This window comes from Orcinus orca, chromosome 5 (genome assembly GCF_937001465.1).
Source record: "Orcinus orca chromosome 5, mOrcOrc1.1, whole genome shotgun sequence".
Classification (NCBI taxonomy): Eukaryota; Metazoa; Chordata; class Mammalia; order Artiodactyla; family Delphinidae; genus Orcinus; species Orcinus orca.
Window position 1 is genome coordinate 126,497,736 of NC_064563.1, and position 17,186 is coordinate 126,514,921.

A 17,186-nucleotide genomic window follows, 5' to 3' on the forward strand; every position below is an offset into this window, starting at 1 on the left:
TTTTCTTTCCTACTGTCACTTTTTTCTTTTCCTTTATTTTCATGCTTGTAACTCTATTCTTTATTCCTTAATTATTTTATTCTTGTTCTACTTTCAAAAATAATTTTCATCATGCAGATAAATGCTGTGAAGCGAATAAAGGTGAAAATGGAAGCCAGTCATGGCAGCGGAATGCTGCTGGGTTATCTTTCATTATAGCCATAAGTTTGTCTTGCATGTTTTAATGTTGCTATATCATCTATTTCCTTTTATTCCCTGCAAATTTACAAGGCTAATCTAAAATTATAATAAAATATTTTCTAAGGTCCAACTAATTATGCACCTATCCTTACCCATGAATAGTTAGCCTTTTCTCCCTTCCCCAAATTGTTGACCTTTAAAGTATTTGTCAGAAAATCACAGAAGGAAACTGAACCAGGATTGTTTCTTCCAAATATTAGCTCACAGCGTAACTTGTTTCATTCTAATTTTTTCTTTAATTTCTAAAGTTGAGCTTATTAAATATCATGTCACTTTTATTTGGAACTCAAGCATTTGCTATATATGATCTTTCATTTGATTATTTTACAAATATAACTCAATATCCATGGCCATACATTGTATAAGTATAAATTTTGTTATGTAGAATTATGGACCTTTTATATTGGTTTGGATTGTTATTCTTTTAAATGTAAGTTTCCAACTTTATAAACATTTATAATATTTCATTGTGTTTACCATTTATATAAAATATAAACCTGATAACTTTTATTATATTAGATGTGTATCCTATTGTGCTGCCTTATTTTCTTTTTATTGACTTAAAATGTCATAAGGAATAAAAGTGAAACGGAGTTTTTTTTCTTCAATTTGAAAACCAATTTTTAGAAATCCAAACTTTTTTTTCATTAAGTGAAAATATCTTCTGAAGTTGCCCCAAAATAAATAAAAATTAAGTTTGAATATGTTTAAAAAGTTGCACCCCGTGCACTAGATTGGAATTGTGTTTTGAAGTGGCATCAAGTATTCATGTTCTAACAATATGTATACTTATTTATTACTTTTTCCTGGACACCTGAGTCAATTTCTTTGCAAGGATCAGAGAGAGAAGTAAATATTTTAGCTACTACTTTCAAGAAGAGGAAATTGAGATGAGAAGGAGGTGTTACTAGATTCCAGCTCTCAGAGGAGATCCCTCTGGATTTGAGGGAGTAACATGAATAATGATTTTTGTTTTCACATTTTCATACATCACAAAATGAGAAAAGAGTGTTTTGTGCTTTTTACTCCCAGCCACATGCTAGCAAGTGATTCTTACTACTCACTCAGGACAATTAGCAGGCAATCAGATTTATATACATTAACAAGAGTGACTGTAGCTTACATGGTAAATCAAATTATTGGTTTCTGGGCTTTGAGATTCATTCATCAAAATCAATTTGTTTGGTTGCATGAAAGTATGTTCTGTCTTTAAAAAATACCTACAGGAGCCTATCACGTAACGTCTAAAGATAGACCTGCCTTCGGTAGTCTGTTTTCTGTAATTTATCTTTTCCATACTCTTTGCTGTCCACTGCTGTACTTTTTTCTTCTGAGCTAGCAACAGACCTGTAGAATGCAGAAGTGACCCGTCCACAGATTAAACACACTTCTTTCTCCCCTGCTGAGACAAAGGGATTTCCCAATTCCAATTTTTGCAGTGTGGGGACTTAACCTATTTATTGGGAATGTTTGATTTTTAAAATTAAAAGAGCCAATGTTCTGTTTATTGAAGAACTAATTATAATTGCATACTACATCCATGAGTGCATATCATATTCCATGAGTTTGGATAAGACTTGTAGATATGTTGATTACTAACATGTAACAAGTGCTGGGAAAGAAAGGAGTTCCAATAACACTTCCATGAACAATTTTTCCCATTCATTATAACCTGACTGGATCTCTCCAATAAATTGTAAATATTTCCGTGAGAAAGTCATAGAAATTATTTTGATTTAGTTCATGATTACAAAATGCTTTTGTGAAGAACATGTAATATGTCTTTAGTAAGATAACAAAGTTGATTTTTATTTGAAATTTTATATTCTGTAACTCAAAGTCACCAGTGATAAGAAGAACACTCAGTCTGGTTTGCATGATACCTAGACTGACATTTGGACAGTTCAGAAAAGAACCTAAAATTGAAATTCTCATATCTTAGCAGAATGATTTACACTTAATGAGTGGTTCATTTAGATTTTTTAAACATCTAAGTACACATCAAGATATTAATTCTAAAATTAATGAGCTATTTATCCTTTGGCTAAACATTTATTCTTAGATTAACAGTTATTTTACAGTTCTAAGATATGCATAAAGTTTAAAAAATTCTCAGACATAAAATAATCGACTCTGTGCTTTGTCTTACATCTATAAGAAATAGGAAAGCACAAAACTATAAACAATTCAGCTATTGCATTTCATAAAATGAAACCTTAGAGATTGTAAATTACCTTCTTGGATTTTTTTTATATCTTAATAATATGTAAGTGTTGCTGAATTATCTTTTTTATTACTTGAGCTTTACTCTTGTTATATGCAACCATAAAGTCTAACTGACAGCACATTTTTGTCTAATTAATGTCTGCTGTAGGTCTAAGTAAATGTGACTGATAAGCAAGACATAAAAATTCTCCCTAGTATCACCCAATAATTCATTTTCATTCAGTGGATTTTTAAATAAAATTCTGTGTCTGAAATGTATAAATATGAACTTGTGTGTAAGGTGAGTTTTGTTATTCATTGTGTATAATCATAAATATGTACCTATGTTTATTGATGTGTATATCTTATCAGCCAATGTTAAAATCATTTTAAAAGTTTGTTTTGACCATATTATACCAGTTGTAAAGTTAGGTTGATTTGCTTATGCATAATCACCATTATCTGCATGTGAAGTATCATGATTAATTTTTTTATGTAAACCTGAAATCTCCTTTTTTCTTCTCCCAGTTTTTTGAAGTCTATCTTCTTTTCTCCATTTATCCTTCAGCCTTACATGTCTCTCTACCCCAATTCAAACTCTAATTATTTATCATATAGCTATAAGGCCCATCACACCACATTTTAGATATGCTAACAGATTAAGACTAGGAGGTAGTAGTAAAATCTTTTTCCTATGAAATTTTTTCTTACATGGAAGAACTTTAAATTGTCATTTTTATTTTTCTGTCCTAATACTATTATTCATTGGGAATAAGTAGATTTTATAAACTCTATACCCATACTCTTTCCCAAACCATTATGCAAGTGTACATATGTGCATCAATTACTGGTAGACAAGAACAAGGTTGAAACACTTAAAGACTTGCTTCATTTTTCTTAAAAATTTTTTTTTCTTTTTTTTCCCTTAGCCTAAAATATCTCAAGTGTTTAACAATTTTAAATAAATAAATAAATCTTAGACATCTGATTAACATTATATATGTCAATTACATAAAACATATAATTGCACAAATAATTTTATTGCAGATAATTTTGACTTTTTAAGTATTCAGCATTTCTTTTAAAATTAATAATTAAAATTAAAACTATGCATAGTAGTTCATAGGTTATACAATTTGGGTTAATTTGGAAATCATTATACAACTCAAACATTTTCTATTTAAGAATTCCCATTAATTATATTTAACTTAAAACTTAAATAAGGAAAACTCCACAATGTTTTCAAGTCTGGACAGTTGGATTTATGGTTATTCATTTATATTGAACAAAATAGAATATGCAAGGGAGAATTAGGCAAGGTACTTTTGGATCTGGATGAGTACTTTCAGATACATGAAAAGTATTTTATTTATTCATATGGTATACCTACACTAAGAATGAAGGAATAAAATTTTTAGATTACAAATCATTTTAGATTACAAATCATTTTAGTAATTCAAGATGGATATTTACATCACCAATACAATAGTTAAGTGTGTTTGGACCTAGCTTTCAAAAATAGCTAATATTATATATAATATTTTCAGTTTATAGTAGTAGTAGTTAACTAAGAAATATCTCTAGTCATGTAAAATTATCTGAAAATCTCCACCCATTTGTTTTTGCTTATGATATTAGCAGCATTAAGAGCTTTAAATAAATAAGCTGTTATGACACTACCTAAATTAAATATTGTCATTTATATATTTTTTAGCCCTTATGCATTAGGATTTCGCTCAATGAATAAAGATACAGGATCACGAAGTTCATACTTAAATGTGTCATTTTATGTATTTTATTATGGTTCAAATCTGTGGGGCACAATGTAATATCCTTTAAACCGCTTTTGAATAAGTACAAATTAAGTAGGCTTTCTCTTACTTGGTTTTATACCCTTTCATTCTTCCTTCCAATTGTTTCTTCCTAATATTCTCTCCCTCCCACTCTCATTCCCCCTATCCTTCCTCTCTCTCTTCCTCCCTCTCAATTTCTGGTCATGAATAAATACAACGCATTTCTTCTTTTTCTGTTAATCTCTGTTAAATTGTTAAATTTCAGAATTTGTGATATGTATATATGTCACAAATCCTTCCACAAGGCTAATGCGTTGAATGGGTAGCTTAAATTTATATATTTCAAATGATTAGTGATATGAATATCCTACAAATAGCGCTGAAATAATTTCAATATAAATTGAAATTGGTAAAAACTATATCTAAATTGGCTGATTATGTCATTTTTAAAAAGGAGTATTATTTAATCACTATCAACACTCGATAGATAATCTTAGAATTCAGAAAATATTAACAGAGTAAATTTTAGGTCTTAACTAAAGAAAAAAAATCTAATATCTAATTAACATATTATTTTCCAAATCACCATCTAAACTAGAGTATTTTTCTAGAGTTAACATTTTTAATGTTTAAAAGTGGTAGTATCTCTCTTTACTACATGGTGCTTAAAAACTTGTTATAATACATAAAGATTATAAAAGTAAGCAGCATCTCAATATTTATGTAAGGGAATGGATTCAGTAAGTAGAAATCTAATTTAATTGTTCTGAAATAAAGCAGAGACGGGAGCATAATATCAATTCTTTGTTTTCCAAATACCTTTAGTTTCTTTATCTTACCTAAGATTATGAACCAGATAAACATCTCTTATAGTCATCCTCCCTTCCTTCATGGCTATTAACTAATTGGAAGCCTAAAATACTTGTCCCTAAATATTACAGAAAGAGTGGATTATTCTATAACATCAATTTTTAGCTACTATTTAGCAAAATTGAAAAACAGAATATCCAAGGAAAGCACATATGTTCAGAAGCTCTTTTAGTATATCTGAGGTGATTTGAACTGCAAAAGATGTCCTCATGTCTTTGTTAGTAGACTATTATTTGACCTACTTTTTAAAGATATGCTTATTCAAGTGTAATTAAATTTTGTGTGAATGAATCTAATGTTGGTTGTATTAAGCCTAGATATATTGCAAAGTTTCTTAATTTGTGTATGTTCAAATTAAATTCAGTTATTCTTTATCACTCCATTTTAAGTAATAGAAATATAGTTACATTGCAAATATTGCATAATATTCAGAGGTAGCATAATTTTAAATTATACCATATTTATTTTATTTTATCTATGTACTAAATGGGACTACAAAATAAATCTCCAGCAAATCCTTTTTTTTTTCCCTAAAAGCAAGCAATTAAAAATTACTGTTTTAAAGAACATCCATAATTCATGACTTTTTTTCAAGAATATTTTTATCTCACATCTTACATTGATTTTATGTGTAACACTTCTGTTTTAAAGTGACTATTGCTGATCATTTTAGTTGCATTTGTTTTCATCATAGCTTATTTTCTTGAAATAAAATGTATGTTATATATGTATTGTCCTCAGTATCATCTCTTATTTAAAATCCCTGACATAATATCCAGCACTATGTGTAATCCTATGCATGAGTTTCATAGTATATTAAATGTCATTTTATTTTCTGTATTTCTGTGTCTTCATTGTTGTAATAAAGAAAACTGAGGAAAACCTTTGTTATATGTGTTTTCTTTATTACTGGTATAAACGTTTTCTGTCTTGTGTGTTTTCATTTCTAACTTGATCAGATTCAATATCTCAGTGTAATAAACATATGATCATTGAGTGATTTCTTTTTTGGTTTAAATAATAAATCATCAGCCGGCTCATACTGGAAAAATAATTTAGGAACAATACCAAATACTGTTACTTTTGTAGAAAACTAGTTCTAAGGTCTTCTTAGAAACTTTTATTACTAGTGGAGACCATAATAATCAGATGGTATCTTAATAAAACACATTAGTGTAATCATTTAAATAATGTAATAATTGGAGAGTAGTCTCGTTTGCCAGCAAAAATTTATGAAAGCAGACATAAATCCTTAAAGTGATTTTCTCCAATTCCTTTGGTTAACATATTGCTATAATTCAGTTTGAGCACCATGAGAATAAAGTTGTAGAAGATCATTAAAGTTCTCAGTTCATCCACAGCCAAAGTATGAAACAAAAATGGCTTTGGAAGTTTACAAATAATAACAATAATATGAAAACAGAGCAGCTTCTATTTCTTAACATGTACTGTGATACACACTGTATGGGATGCCTTAAGTGCAATATTTCATTTACTATGAAGTAACATTTCTCCCATATTTTAGATGAGAAAAGTGAGGCCTAAAGAGGTTGAGGGATTTACATAGTGAAGTCACAGAACGGAGTTCCAGTGCCCTCTATAAAACATCATATTACTTTGTGTTTGTTTGTTTTAGCGCTGAACCTGGGTTCAAATGATAATTCTTTTTTATCTTAAGATTTTTTTGATGTGGACCATTTTTAGAGTCTTTATTTAATTTGTTACAATATTGCTTCTGTTTTATGTTTTGTTTTTTTTCGCCCTGAGGCATATGGGATCTTAGCTCCCTGACCAGGGATCGAACCCGGACCCCCTGCAGTGGAAGGTAAAGTCTTAACCACTGGACTGCCAGGGACGTCCCTCCAATGATAATTCTTTAATAAGTAGATTATTCAGTTATTTTTTATAAAGTGAAATAAAACTGGTGGTTTAGACATGAATATATATTTCTCTTTTACAAACACAGTCAAGTGTTGCATTGCCAGTTAAAAATTAAATAGTGTAGAAATTACAAAAGGGAAAATATTCGTTTTCAAGATTTGCATTATTTTAAGGCACACTTAATCTTTTTTACTCCAGAACAGCCCTCTCCCAAATGCATGTCTTAATATGTATAGCACTCATTAAAAATGTTTGCATACATTTCAAAGTGAAAATTTTCATATAATATCTATATGTTGTTATAATATTGAACTTCTTTCAATTGATACATTAGTTACGGAAGTTTTATATATTGGGGGAGAGAGAAAGGTAAGCTGATTTTTTCTGTTGTTCTTGTATTTATTTTTCCTGAAGCTCCTTAACAATGATATGGTATCAAATGGGAACTATCTGGGGATTGTTGGAAATTTTTATGGTGACTGTCACAGTATTATATTACTTTGTTAGCTTTATATTACTTTGTTGTTTGGGGCCACTGTGAGGAAACTAAAGAGATTTGAGAAAATGTATTCTAATATTCTAATCAAACACCATTATTTTATTATATCAACAATCTGAGGATTAGAGAAGAAGAATGACTAGTCATTGACACAGTCAAGGAACTTACACCCTCAGTTTTCCTCATATGTTTGTTTTATCAAATTACACCAAATCAAAGAAGGCATACCTAAATCTCTTGTCTATCACTTATATGGTCTTATATCTTTAACCTAGTTTCTTTGATTTCTTCTTGATTGAACAATAGAAAAAAAACTTTGTGGCAAAGGAAAGGCTGTGTATTCACCAACTACCATTCCTTTGAGTAGTCATGATACTTCTCTTAAGCAGCTATTATGGTTCTCAGGTCAACTTGTACATATAGCTGCATTCCCAAGATCAGTGTAATAAACTCACAGTGAGTTTATAGCCTTAAAAGAATATCAAGTTAAATTTTACTATTTTCTTATTTTTATACATTGCCTGAAAACACTTTATAAAATGACTTTATTTATATTTTTATAGAAATAAATGATATTTAATTAATATAAAATAATATTTTTAGTTACTATCTAATAAAAAACAAAATAAATATTTCCATTTCAGCGTCTATTTCATTTTAAGAAATCATAATAAACAACTTCAATACATAATTTGCATAGTGGCTATATGCTTGCTTCTCTACTGATTTCTCATTTATTATTACAAAGAGAAATATTAAATTATTTTAAAAGTCATATTAAAATGTACCCTTTTCTTCTGTTTAAATGTGATTAAAACAAAACTAAAAATTATCTCTTCAAATTAGCATTTCTGTTTTGAAGAATCTCTGAATGACAAACTTCAATTTGCTGTTGTTTCTATATAATTTCACCGCAGCTAAACTGGATATGTATGTTACATGGAAGATTAAATGCAAAACTCACTGATGCTCTTGAAAAATGACAGGAAAAATATTCTACTTCTTGGTGCTTATTGGTGGAAAACAGAAAACAATTTATTGGATTTTCATATGCTATCCTGAGACTTACTGTTCCATCAAATGGCTCAGACATGAAGGAAGGTTTACTTAAGGAAATAGAAATATTTCTCTACAGCAGGGTCCAGTATGGTTCATTGGTGGATTTCTTCACACAAAAACAGGTAGCTGAAAATAATTGACTTGCCTGTATGTTATTCATAACTTAATATGTCATCTTTTTTTAGTACTTATGAATATTGTACTTATGGACACTCTCAGTTGATTCAGGCACGTTAGCCAGTCCCATGAAGATTTTAAAGATACTAACTTTGTGTGGTTTTTTTTCTGCTCTTAAATATGCTCTATTTTTTCGAGCAGTTCCAAGTGTGCACCAAAATTGAGAGGAATGTACAGAGTTCTTATATACTTCCAATCCTGATGTATGCATAGCCTCCCCCATTATTAACATGCAGAATGGTACATTTGTTACCATCAATGAATCTACATTGACACACCATTTTTACCCAGAGTTCATAATTTGTATTAAGGTTCACTCTTGGTGTTGCACATTCTGTGGGTTTTGATGAATGTATAATGACATTCATCCACCATTATAGAGTAATACAAAATAGTTCCAATGCCCTAAAAATCCTCTGTGCTCTGCCTGCCTCTTTATCTCTCCCTCTCTCCTAATCTCTGGCAATCTCTGATCTTTATAACTGTCTTCATAATTTTGCTTTTTCCACAGTGTCATATAGTTGGAATCATACAGTAAGTAGTCTTTTCAGATTGGCTTGTTTCACTTAGTAATATGCCTTTAAAGTTCCTCCATGTCTTCTCATGATGTTATGGCTCATTTCTTTTTAGCATTGAATGATATTCCATTGCCCGGATGTCTCATGTTTTATCCATTCACCAAATGAATAATATCTTGCCTCTATTTTTCTTAAGTGAAAATCTACATTTCTATTTTATGGTTGATGGTATACAATATATTCATTCAGTTGCAGTGGGTAATAATATATAAGTGGCCCTACATGTTTAGAATGTTTAGTTTTAATAATGTAACTTAATTTTGTATTAAACCCCAATGCAGAAATTGAAGTTTCTAAGACACAATAAAGTGAGTGTGTAAAAACAGAAATTTTGTAAACCTAATATGTTATAAATTCCTTAGAAAATAATACCATCCATATATTTGTTCACATTTTCCATTTACTGTCTTATACATTTATAAAATTCAAAGGTATATATATTTAAGAATTTTATAAATAGGTTAACAGTTTGGAATTTCAACAAGTAATTTGTAAAATATCAGTTGTAGTTTAATCTTATATGGGTGTAATTCAAGTTTGTAATATAGTCTTTAAGAAAAAAAGTATTTTCTGTTTGTGCAGAGAAAGTTTAATTTCCTTTTTTTTAACTATATGGAATAGCCTTTTAACATTAACAGAAAAAAATGAAATTGGCCAGTTAATGGTTGAAACAAGGACATAAAATTTAAACTACTCAATTTTTTAACACTGGCCAATATCTGTTTTGATCATATTCACTTCAATCTAAGATGCTCCCTTTCCTACTAACCAGTAAAAATTTCATTATCTTATGGGAAATAACTGAATCAATTCCACCATAGCAAACTGAACATATACCATAAGATTTAAACTGCATATGGAGAAAGTATACAGTTAGTGAGGTGAGAATAAACTTCAAATGTATCAGTTTGAATAAGTATCACATATAAAAGTATTTTATATCTCTTTATCCCATTTTTTTGACAGGGTTTTGTGACAAGTGTTCTCCATTCCAACATACTTAGCAATTTGAAATGTCAATGTAGATAAAAGCCTAGATATTCTGCTGCGCAAGGACTATAGATATTTCACAATTTCCCACAATTTATAGTTGCACCAGATTTGTAACAATTATTAAAAACGTTCATTTCTAAGTTTTCAGTTATTCGAAACATTTATCAAAAAAGTGCTGTTATCGACAATACTATTTCTTTTTAGCCAACTTTTTTTTTAAATAACACAGTTTATTTTAATTTCCTTTCTTACATTAAACTATGTTACTTTACCTCATACTGACATTTGACAAGGTCCCATCAATATTCCCATAGAAGAATAATAATTTCATATTCTAGATTATTCACTTTTTACAAGGAATTGTTTTAAAAAGATAGATACTAAAACCTTAAGGGGGATTGGGTGGATATTAAAAAAAAAAACAACTAACGGTGAAAATTATGAAGCACTTGAAATATTATTCCATTTAGAAGTATATAGAATCATTATACTAATTATGAATATATTTTATATAAATTTATAGTATTATATTATACAGTGTCTATTTTTGAAATATATAGACATAAATTATCTAATGTTAATTCAGTCACAAATCACATATAAGAGACTGAGTCTATTTCCTAGTTTCTTAAATCTAAACATCAAGCAGAGATTGACATGTCTACATGTATTATGGAAATGGGTATGGAATCAGAGACAGGGAAGGCTGGACAGATATATATATATATATATATATATATATTTTTATTTATTTATTTATTTATTTATTTTTTTATTATTATTTTTTTTTGCGGTACGCGGGCCTCTCACTGTTGTGGCCTCTCCCGTTGCGGAGCACAGGCTCTGGACACGCAGGTTCAGCGGCCATGGCTCATGGGCCCAGCCACTCCACAGCATGTGGGATCTTCCCGGACCGGGGCGCAAACCCGAGTCCCCTGCATCGGCAGGCCGACTCTCAACCACTGCACCACCAGAGAAGCCCTGGACAGATATTTTACAGCCATAGCCCAGGCCTCTACCAGCTCCCTCCTAACCATTGAAACAGGCTCTATTTCCCTATGTATCTCTAGCAACTCCCTATACCGTCTTTTAGGAAAAGATCACAGTTAGGTTTTTTTTTAGTGGTGTTTATTTATTTTGTTTTTGTTGATTTATTTATTTGTTTATTTAATTACAGAGTCCATTTTTTAACCTAATAATTTATCACTTAATCAACATCCTCCACCAGTTACCCCCAATATCATCTCTAATATCCATAAATATCTGTTAATTTCAAAATATACTGTATTATCTCATACATCTCCATCTTTGCCCACATCATGTTCTGGCTGAAAGGGACTCATCATCAGACAGAAAGCTTCTTATTCTTCAACATCATCATAGAATTTATCTTCTCTATCATGCCTTCCTTGACCACTAACTATCAACTCATATGCTTCTTCCACCTATTTGCTCAGGTCACATTATTTTTCACCACTAGGAAAGCATTCGACTGTACATGTCTTACTCACCCTTCTCAATACATTAAGAACTCCCAGAGAAGAGAGTCCTTTTCCTTTTTCTTATTTTATTCTCACAACTGCTTGACAAAGTTGTTTAATTACATTGTGATAAATTGAAGGGTGATTATATGTCTTTGACCAATTTATCCCTGGTCAAAAAGATCACTTTTGTAATATAAAGGACTAGATGATATTTTGAAAAGATACTTATAATTCCACCTTTGTAAACAAACATCTATAGAAAAAGACACTTTTAGGAAAAAAGTATACGGCTTTACAATTATTAATGTCAGTTGTATTATAAACATGTTTATGATTCCCTTTCCATTACTAAACCAATTTTCCACACTTACCTACTTTTTCTTCCCCCAAATCAGATATTTAGTTTAAAAAAAAGTCTGGTTTATCAGTGCTACCTCCTGACCCCATCGTCTTCTAAAGAATACCTCTTAGTAGGGAGAAGTGACTTGAAGGGAAATTTTGGATTCACATTGTTTTTATATTAAAAAATTAGTTATACATGTAAAATCATTTTGACAAAAAAATCAAAATGACTAGAGAATAGAGACACAGTAGTAAGGAATAGGTGAAGTAAAATGCAATCTTCACCCCATCCCCAAATAATAGGGTTGTATGAAAAGAAAATTGGAAGTAAGCAATAAACTGTCTACATCAATATTGTTTAACTGAGTACACACAGAAAAGACATGACCACCTTTTGAAGATGTACCAAAAATAGCCTGAAGATTTTAAACATATCTAAACAATAGCACAAGGTTTATTGATATATTTGAGTAATGTTGAAAAATTATTGGTGAATTTTACTTATATCTTTTGAAATCTGAAAATTTTAAATTCCTAAGTGAATGTGTGGATACTACAAAAAGTTTTATCAAAGAACAAGAAAGCTAGAAAATCACAATGAACTTCCACATAAGTATTAATCTCCAGCATGACTTTTATAATTTGTTTCGAGATATATAAAGAGCTCCAATGAACGCAATACATGTTCATTTAAAACACAGCTAATTACCTCTGTGTGATACTAAAAACTAAAAATCCCTCAGACAGGTCACAAAGCACTTATAAATTGGTATAATTACATATAAGTATGTACTTTTCTCAAGGTTCTAACAGTTTTGATTTTTAATATATTTTTTAAGATTTTTCATTTTAGGGCTTCCCTGGTGGCACAGTGGTTAAGAATCCGCCTGCCAATGTACAAGACACAGGTTCGAGCCTGTGTCTGGGAAGATCCCACATGCCGCGGAGCAACTAAGCCCGTGCGCCACAACTACTGAGCCTGCGCTCTAGAGCCTGCGAGCCACAACTACTGAAGCCCGCGTGCCTAGAGCCCGTGCTCCACAACAAGAGAAACCACCGCAATGAGAAGCCCGCTCGCAGCAATGAAGACACAACACAGCCAAAAAATAAATAAATAAAAATAAAATAAAATATTTTTTCATTTTAAAATTCCAATATTCTTTTCCCAAAATTCAATCCTTTATAAAAGATGCTGCAGTTTTCTCTTCACTGATGACAATACTCTTCACAGCCATCACAGATTTACTCACATTATGTACTTTTTTCTTTAAATTGTTCGCTGAAAAACGTGAGATTACACATTGTACCCACAGTTTTCATACAGTTAGTTCAGTAAGCAATTAAATATCTGAATAAAATGAACATAAATGCACTTAAAAATTTGCTAATAAGTGCATTTTGTCAGAAAGCTGAATGATGTAAATGCTTTATCTCATAAATACTATGAATTGTCCAAAAGGAAACCGATATTTCAGAGTAAAAGACTTGAACACAAAGAAAGTACAGTCTTAATTTAGGAAGGAGACTTTGATCCACTCTGTAATAATCTTTTGAGAGTTTTAATCTTAATTTTTACTAAAATGAACATGAATGTGCCTAAAATATTGTGCAAAATAGCCACCACAATAAAAGTAACAATAAAGATAACCAAAAAACTAAAAATTAATGGTGAGCTAAAGAGGAAAAAATGAATTACAGAAGAAAAGAATACCAAAATATATGTATAGATATTCTTGTCCCTGAACTGAGCAAAAGTCAATGTCACCTGTCAGAGACAATAAGAGCATTATGAATAATTATCTTTCTGTCATTCATTTTAACATCAGTCTTTCAAAGTTCAAAAAAAATGATTTTAATTTGACATGTAGAAGTAAGGGAGGGACCAAAAAATAATTTACGATATGAATAATTAATAAATTAAAAAAGAATGGGGCTTCCCTGGTGGCGCAGTTGTTGAGAGTCCGCCTGCCGATGCAGGGGACACAGATTTGTGCCCCGGTCCGGGAAGATCCCACATGCCACGGAGCAGCTGGGCCCATGAGCCATGGCTGCTGGGCCTGCGCGTCCGGAGCCTGTGCTCCGCAACGGGAGAGGCCACAACAGTGAGAGGCCCGCGTACCGCAAAAAAAAAAAAAAAAAAAGAATGATATTAAACTAAAATCTTCTTGAGTTCTGGTCACAGTGGAATGCACAGCTAAAACTAGAAGAATGAAAATATACTTAAACCTTAGGCCTTAATGAAGTGTGTTTATCAAAAACAAGAAAAAATACTTGTAAAATATAAACATGTATTTACAGTTATTTTATGCATCCTAGTTCATGTATGCTAGCAATATTCAAATATTTATACTTGCTAAAATCTAAGAAGGTTTTGGGTAAAAGAAGTTCTAATTTTTTAAAAGAAAATACTATAAACAAATGATGAGTAATGAGAGGTAGCTATAAACAAAGTGAGCGTAAAGTAATATATGTACAGTGTCTTGGAATTCCCAAAGTACCCTTCATATATGATTCTCAAAGAATATTTTAGCTAGGATACATGGGAACTGTTATCCACATTTCATCAGTAATGAAATGGAATAAAATTATAATTATGATTTCGATATAACCGATTATAGTGTGTAGGCCACAAAATGAGTGAGCAATACCATGGTAGAGATAAAAAATATTAGAATTTCAATCAATATTTATTTTATATCATTTTAATTTTTTTTTATGTTTTGTAATTGTACATTGCATCTTTTTCAAAGGATTGATACATTGTAAAATACTTTTAAAAGAAAAACACATATCATAGGAGGAGAGACTCAATTTTTCTCTGGATGTACATGGGGAAGCAATTAAAAAAAGGAGTTCAGATTGGAGGAAGAATATAAACTCCAATCATAGTTGCTCTTGAGTTTGTTGTTTGAATTTTTTAAACATTTTGGATTAATGGAAAATGATATAATCATCCTTGCTGATGCAGTTTGCCATGATTTTCTCCTTCTTTCCATTTAATACAATTAAAGGGGTATTGACCAGACATTGGAAACCTCAGAAGTTCAAACATTTGTTTCAAACAAACATGTTAAATATGAATGAAAATTGAATGGATCTTAGCACAGGGAGATCAGCTCGGTGCTTTTTGACCACCTAGAGTGATAGGATAGGGAGGGTGGGAGGGAGACACAAGAGGGAGGGGATATGGGGATATAAGTATATGTATAGCTGATTCACTTTTTTATGCGGCAGAAAATAACACAACAATGTAAAGCAATTATACTCTAATAAAGATGTTAAAAAAATGTAATGGATCCATCAATTCAGGGATTAACAGCAGTCACTATAAATGCTGGAGATCCATGGTCATGACATAGAAGAAAAATGTGGTACGTGGAGAAATGGAAAGAGTGGGACATTGTGCTCAGTTTGTTATAACAGCAGTTTTCTCTTTAATAGTGAATTTTATAACATGCTTGAATCAAAGTTTTCTTTGTTTTTTCTACTTGTGATTACACCTGCAGAAGTGATTTGAAAGTCATGTTGTTTCAAATATATAAAAGTAGATACTTGGAATCATCTTTCTAAAAACCTAAAATACATAAATATGGCACTTCTATGAATATAGCTGATTCCTCATTTAGTATAACTGAGAGAAGTCTATCAATCCTAAAGGCAAATCATACCTAATTTAGGTAATGTTTAGCAGGTCAAGTATTCCCCGTAGGAAATAGAAAGTCTTATAAATGTGACTTTTCTCTACACAGCTCCTCAGGGTTGGAAAATATTATTTTCTTTCTTGACAAGTGGATTATGTCAAGGATTGTAAAGCCTGCAGCTTCATCTATGCTGGGGGAATATTGTGATTATATTTCATTTTCACTATCCCCACTGTTTTTAAAGCTGTTAAAGTTTATTAAAATTTTAAAGCTTTAAAAAATTTTTTTTTTATGTTGACATAGTCTAGACCCTAGTCTCATTTTTACACTTTGGCTCTTTTTATTATATTTTCTTATTCTTTGTTGATTTGGGGGTTCCTAGGAAAAATATCACAGAACATTAACTTATCAATTTAAGATAATTTCCAAGTATGTAAGTGGCAAGTGATTTTGGAAAACAGCTGTCTAACATAACACAACAAGAAACTGTGAAATCTTTAGTTGGTTTTTAAATTAGTGCAATGCATTTTCTTTTAAAAGTATGTGTTACTCTAGAGCATATCTTTTATAGTGCATGGAGATTACCATAATTTTAGAAGCTCTTACTATTAAATCTAGGCCCTTCTTAATCTAAAAATCTTACCCTTTTATTCCTTTGTTGTGTTTTGGGAAATCCAATGAATGAAACTTAATTTGGGGAATTTATGCTTCATAAGTAAAATGGGACTTAAATAGCTGTATGATAAGCCCAAAGATGTATGTTAATTTTTAACTTATTTTAGTACGTATCAGGAAACCCCTCTAATACTGCACTAATTTTGTAGCACTCAATAAATGTTTGTGAAGCCTAAGTGAATAAATAGTCCTTTAAAAAAAATAATGAAACTGTGTAGACAAAAAGTCTTTAGATAACCCAAATGTTTGATTTTAAAGTAGTTGAATGGCTGACCATCACTGCTTAGATGGAGCTCAAAAGCAGCAAGCCGTCTGCTTCATCTTTCCACATAGGATGAACCATACGTGTGTATAGATTTATACCTAGATTTTCCAGAAATCATTTGATATTTGAAAATATGTTACACTAGGCAGAATGAAGGAAGAATGTATAAACAGGAGACAAATAGACCTACCTCTATTGTGGAAAGGTATAGTATCTAGTTAATGTCATGATGAACACCAAAAAGGGCTTTTCTTTTTATCTTTTATACACTTAAACTCACTGTATTTAGCGATATCCCTTATGAAAATAACTACCACTATTTTGGAAGTAACAAACAAATCTCCATTTTAGGACACTTTAAATTAAGAAAAAAGTTTTTTCTCCATATCTTTATCACAACTTTCCACATCTAAAAGTAATTCTCAAACTATAGAAAAAGAGTTAACTAAAAAACTGAACTACTTATGGAGTCAGAAAGCAATGC

At 30.7% G+C, this 17,186-nt stretch overlaps 1 protein-coding gene across 2 annotated transcripts in view; it reads left to right on the top strand.

The window, feature by feature from the left end:
* NCAM2 (neural cell adhesion molecule 2) overlaps positions 1-17,186 on the top strand; it is a 489,746-nt gene that overhangs the window by 457,002 nt on the left and 15,558 nt on the right. Inside the window, exon 16 of one of the 2 annotated variants that reach the window (XM_033418066.2) lies at positions 118-5,992. The exons of the other annotated variant lie outside the window; for it this stretch is intronic. Within the exon in view, the coding sequence (XP_033273957.1) occupies positions 118-224 (107 nt within the window). The 3' untranslated portion in view covers positions 225-5,992. Of the gene's footprint in view, positions 1-117; positions 5,993-17,186 lie in introns of those variants that run through there. 2 annotated transcript variants of the gene reach the window in all.